General features: G+C 37.8%; 1 protein-coding gene across 2 annotated transcripts; it reads right to left on the bottom strand.

Annotated features, from left to right (window-relative positions):
* Window positions 1–2,923: 2,923 nt before the first annotated feature.
* Window positions 2,924–4,769, bottom strand: VTE5 (phytol kinase 1 VTE5). 2 transcript variants are annotated; one of them, XM_021440028.2, is made up of 6 exons: window positions 4,252–4,758; window positions 4,096–4,163; window positions 3,879–4,010; window positions 3,603–3,718; window positions 3,350–3,464; window positions 2,924–3,264 (listed from the first exon to the last, which is right to left on the bottom strand). In XM_021440028.2, exons 1-6 carry the CDS (start codon window positions 4,549–4,551, stop codon window positions 3,078–3,080), a joined length of 918 nt encoding a protein of 305 aa, XP_021295703.1. In that variant the 5' UTR covers window positions 4,552–4,758; the 3' UTR covers window positions 2,924–3,077. The 2 variants fall into 2 exon arrangements, with proteins under 2 accessions (XP_021295703.1, XP_021295705.1); XM_021440030.2 differs by lacking the exon at window positions 3,879–4,010 and having other exon boundaries at window positions 4,252–4,769.
* Between the last annotated feature and the right edge of the window lie 354 nt (window positions 4,770–5,123).

The raw sequence follows: 5,123 nt of genomic DNA, 5'->3' as shown, positions 1-5,123 counted from the left end.
ACTTTTGAAACTCTCTTCCAAAATCAACAAGAGTAACCTTCTCTTGAGTAGAGAAGAACTTTTCTCCAAACATCCTGCACATCTAATTCCAAGATTTAACAGAACCAAGAGTGATATTAACATACCATGTACAAGCCTTCTCAGTGAGAGACTTGGAAAACTCCTTTAACTTCAGGTCATCATCCAATCTAGCAACTTTGAGGGTCTCCACAAATTTCATGACATGTTCACGTGCATCTCCGGTCTTTCCATTGAATTGTTTGAACTTAGAGCTGGTATAGTCTTTAGGGTATGATTTTGCGACTACACAGGCCGGGTAAGGTAACTTGAGATCAAACTCAGAAAAATTCAAACTCTTGTTCTTCTGATCTAATAGCCTTTGGAGCTCTTTCATTTCACAAATCCTTGAGTAGAAGCAGGTGGGAGCATCGCAGTAGAGGTAGTTGCTAGGGTAACTGCAGCAGTGGTGTTAGTAGGATTTGGGTTTGCAGCAACTACTACATCAGCTGCACATTCTCTATTTCCTCCATTCCCTTCAGTGTTTGTAACTAGATGAGTGACTCCATCAGGTATACTCTCATTAAGATTCACAGGCTGAGCTTGAGAAGTGGTGCCAGTAGATGACGCAAGTTGAGATATAATGTCCATCATTCGCCTATGATTGTCCTCCAATGTTTGCATCCTCTCTTGAGAAGCTTGGATCATTCTCATCAGATCCTGAATATAAAAGGAACAAATGCATCTTGATTGCCAGTGGAACTCTCCATCTTTTTCAGTAACACGAACTTGTAGCAGTAAAAGTCTTACTTAATGCAATCACTCCTCCCCAGCGAAGTCGCCAAAATGTAAATGGGGTTCTTGTGATGAAAAGATGAAGCATTGCAAACAAGTAAGGGATGTACCGGAGGTGACGGAGAGGAGGATTGGAGCAGTTCCTGAAGTACTAAATGTCATGGCAGGTGAAAGAGAATAAGAAAAGAATAAGTGTTCTGAGTGAGAAGAGGCTAAGCAGAAAAGCTATGAGTTAGAGTCCAGTCCCCCAAAAGTCCCCTTTTGAGTTGTGAAGACTCTATATATATAGTGTCAAAAATAACAGTTACAAGAAAAGGTTTTAATACGCGTAATGAATGATACCATTAAGGAGAGTTTTAATGTTAGGTAACCGTTACTGAGAGTTAATTTTGCGTAACGGTTAAAACTTATTATGTGACCATTGAAATAATTATATTTAATAAAACTTGTTCTCGAGTAGGAATTAATAAAGAAAAGCCGTACGTGAACAGGTACAAGAGAGGAAGCTGTACATGAACAGGTACAAGAGAAAAGGCTGTACCTGAACAAGTATAAGAGAACAAAGAACAAGCAAAAAACATTTGTACTTCAGGAAAAGGTTAAGAGAGACCTCTTAACTACCTCCATATTTGAGCCACCAAGCCAAACTCTTCAGAACATCCCAATATGAAAGTAATCCATGAACCCTGTCACCTATTTCGGATTACTTTCATTGTTATCTGTGTGAAATTATTATTTGTATAAAATAGTTGTTCTATTTGTATTAATTGTTCCACATGGAGTAATACTCCACCTATTCTAGTTGTTCTGTAGGAAGTAATGCTTCACTTATAATGGTTGTTCTCATTATTCTTTATATAATGTTACGTGATAAAATGATTTTTTAAAGAATAATTATTAACCAAAATCGACTATCTACACTTTCCTTTTAAGATTAACCAACATAGAGCCTTAGCTTTGTGAGGCGCCAAACCACTCCAAATAGTCTTCCAAATGGATTTATCAACGTTATTGCCAACATTCAAATTCTCGTAGAAATCTTTGATAAAGTAGGCAACATTTGAAGACCCTTTTCCAAATTAATTAATATGAGTTTTATAGTTAATGACTGAATACCTTACATGTAAAGCGTGGCAATTGGAAATCCCCTGATACTAAAAGATTAGTCACTGGTTTCAGTGTTTTTCTAGGGGAATCCCTTGTCAATTGGAAATCCTAGTATGTGATGCCAAAGAGCTCAACTAAGGTAGAATACGGGTTTATGGCTTTTGCTTGTTTTGAAGTTATGTGGTTGATATGTCTGTTAAATGATTTTGGTATAAAGTATATTGATGCAGTAGAACTTTATTGTGATAATCAGTAAAGCCTGCATATTCGTAACAACCACATATTCCATAGAAAATGAAGCACATTGAAATGATTTGTCATTTCATTAGAGAGAATCCTAGCAGGGGTTATAGTGCCAAAGCACATTCATACTGAATTGTACGTTGCAAACTTGTTCACCAACCGAGACAGTTTCGAAATCTGTTAAACAATATTAGCATTTTGAATATTCATGCATATCTTAAGGGAAAGTATTACAAGAATTAACAGATGAGTACCTATCTGCTGGACAACTGCAACACGTTCCCCTTACATGGAGCACTTAATTACCAATTTTTTTTTTTTGAAAAGTAGGAATTTCATTAGAAAAGGCATCGAAACCTGTACATTTGACCAAGTAAATTGTCTCCTGATTACACAAAAAAACCCGATCAAGGAGTTAATTGTGGGAATCCAAAGACAGCATTCCCTTAAAACTGAGAATTTGCACACCCAAGGCACCCCAACTCATATACACATTGACCAACCTCGACAAAAGACCAAGAAAGACCAGAAACAAATAAGACCGCCAACTTGAGAACCATGCCCACGGGATAGACAATACTTTTGTTACTTAATGACTTAACTAGGCATGGTTAAGAACTGTTATCATAGGGATTTACTTTTGTTACTGCTGTTTTATCTTTCTGCTATTTTTGCTTACTGTGTAACTAATCGCCAGGGCAGTAGTTGGTCTTTTCCATTTTCTTGTAACCGTGTGTATAACAACAGTCTGTTGCTAACAGATTCAATTAATGAATACATATTCTACAATTCCTCTCTCAAGAATTGATTCTCTCTCAACTAACAAGTCTCTTGTTGGCAACAATAGAATACAAGATGTTTCAAACTCAAATATGGCAAAATTTAGGTTAAAAGGAAAAGAACAAGCTATATTGAGATACTAGGAATGGAACAAACTAGGGTCTAAAACTAAAATAGGCTGCTATCATTGTAGCAAGAGGAACAGAGATGTTATCATCTACTACCGTTGTAAATGGAAGAGACTCCACCACTGTCGCCACTAGAGAAACTAAAGCGACCCTGCACATTGTCCAACCCCAATCCAACTGGAAATATCCAAGAACTGAATAGTAGTACAGCACCCTAGGTGGAACAATAAAAGCTCATAGGCAATGTTAGGAGAAAGGGAAACATTTAGTAATATATGTAGCCAATTTCTGGAACTTACCCTACAGAAATGAAGAACCCGAAAACAAACATGGATATGCTGCCAACCCAACTCTTGTTTCGATTATAAGGTATCTTGGAGGACCCAAACCTTCTACCCATTATATCTGCAACACCTGTGGAACCAAGAGCTAGAAATTAATACTGATGCTCTATTTTTACGTGCACAACTGTAAGTGGGGTCCATTAGCTGATGAGGAGTCATGGAGATGAAACGAGTCACTTTCATAAAAGGCAAATGGCAGAAACTTTACCATCTCCGCCGCACATCATTGCCAAGGAGATGACGCCAACAGGGGATTCACGCCAAAAGACAAGGGCACATAAGATCAATATCAGAACATAATATAAAGGCCCTCCAAGCAACTCCCTGCAATTAATTTTGGAAATAATCAGCACCAAATCACAGCAAAATGTAATCTGAGAAATATGAAAAATTAATTAGAAGAATTAAAGACACGTGAAAAGGGTCTGAAAAGGATGATGTAATAAATTTCAGGAGCTGGATTTAACGATGATGGAAAAATTACTTGGGATTTCCTTCTCGGGTAACAGATTTGATCAAGCCTTGATCATCAGCCAGTGAGAGACCATGAATAACAAGCCTTACGCAATTCACAAGGGGAACCACAGATGCAAAGTAACGAGCCAGTATGGAGTTGCTATTCTAGGGGATGAATATATCATCAGCTATAATTCATTAGTAAAGTTTATAAACAAAATATATTTAATTGCATAAAAGTTCACCTGAAAATTGGCCACGAAAAGGCGAAAAGTAACCCGGATAATATATGCACCAGTTTTCTGCTTAGATTCTGCTCAAATAAGTCAAAAAACAGACAAATAAATTAAAAAATTATATTTTTTGACAAAAAGAAAAAAGAAAAGAAAAAAATGCAAAACCTGTTGAATGAGTTCTTTCTGGGTAAGAGTATCGAAGGTGAAGACGAGAGCATAGGCGCCAGCTAGGACAGCGGCGGAGGCGGCCGTGTCTTGGAAAAGTGCGGCGGTTTGGGCAGCGGAAAATGCTGCGGCGCGCTGGGGCACGCGGTAGAGGAAATGGAAACGAAGCGAGGTCGGGGTGGGAGGAGAGAAAAAGAAGAAACCAGGAGGAGGGGGAGGAGGAGAGGAAGAGAGAGAGAGTGCGGTGGAGTGCACGTGGCGGCTTAAGATAGGGTGGGTGAAGGATAAGGAGAGAGTCATGATTGCGCAGGAGAACTAGCAGAGAGAGAGAGTGACAGTGAGCTTAAATTGCTTGAAGATGGAACCTTTTTTCTTATTTTTGATTTGTTTATAGTTAGGGAAACTGTATATTCTGTTTCTAGGTATGGAATTGAATAATGATTGCGAAGGTTTTAACTGTATGAATCAACCTAACGAACCGACATGGTGAGTTACCGTGTCAGGATGTAACATGGAACGGGCTGGAGAGCTGAGGAAACTGGAATTTTTGCACCTTCAGCACACAATTGTCGTGGATGCAGGTAAATGTGAGAGAGGTAAAACAGAGTTATTTCTTCTATTAATCCAATGTTGATAAAAAAGAGATCAAACTTGTAGACTGAAATGGTTCTTACCAGAACACTACCTAATTGCAGCATTTATAGACGGAATACTTTGTGGGGGAAAATGCACATCCAGAGATGTGTTTGACTTGATAATAATAAAAATAAAATAAAGTACGGATGTGTATATTTCAAGACGACGTTAGTCAAATTTTGTTGAAAAGTTAAATATAAAAAATTAAAAATTAAAAATTTTTAAAAATTAATATA

The sequence above is a fragment of the Theobroma umbraticum genome, unplaced genomic scaffold, assembly GCF_002168275.2.
Source record: "Theobroma umbraticum cultivar Fairchild unplaced genomic scaffold, ASM216827v3 scaffold_81.0, whole genome shotgun sequence".
Lineage (NCBI taxonomy): Eukaryota > Viridiplantae > Streptophyta > Magnoliopsida > Malvales > Malvaceae > Theobroma > Theobroma umbraticum.
This window is presented reverse-complemented; position numbering and strand designations above follow the sequence as displayed.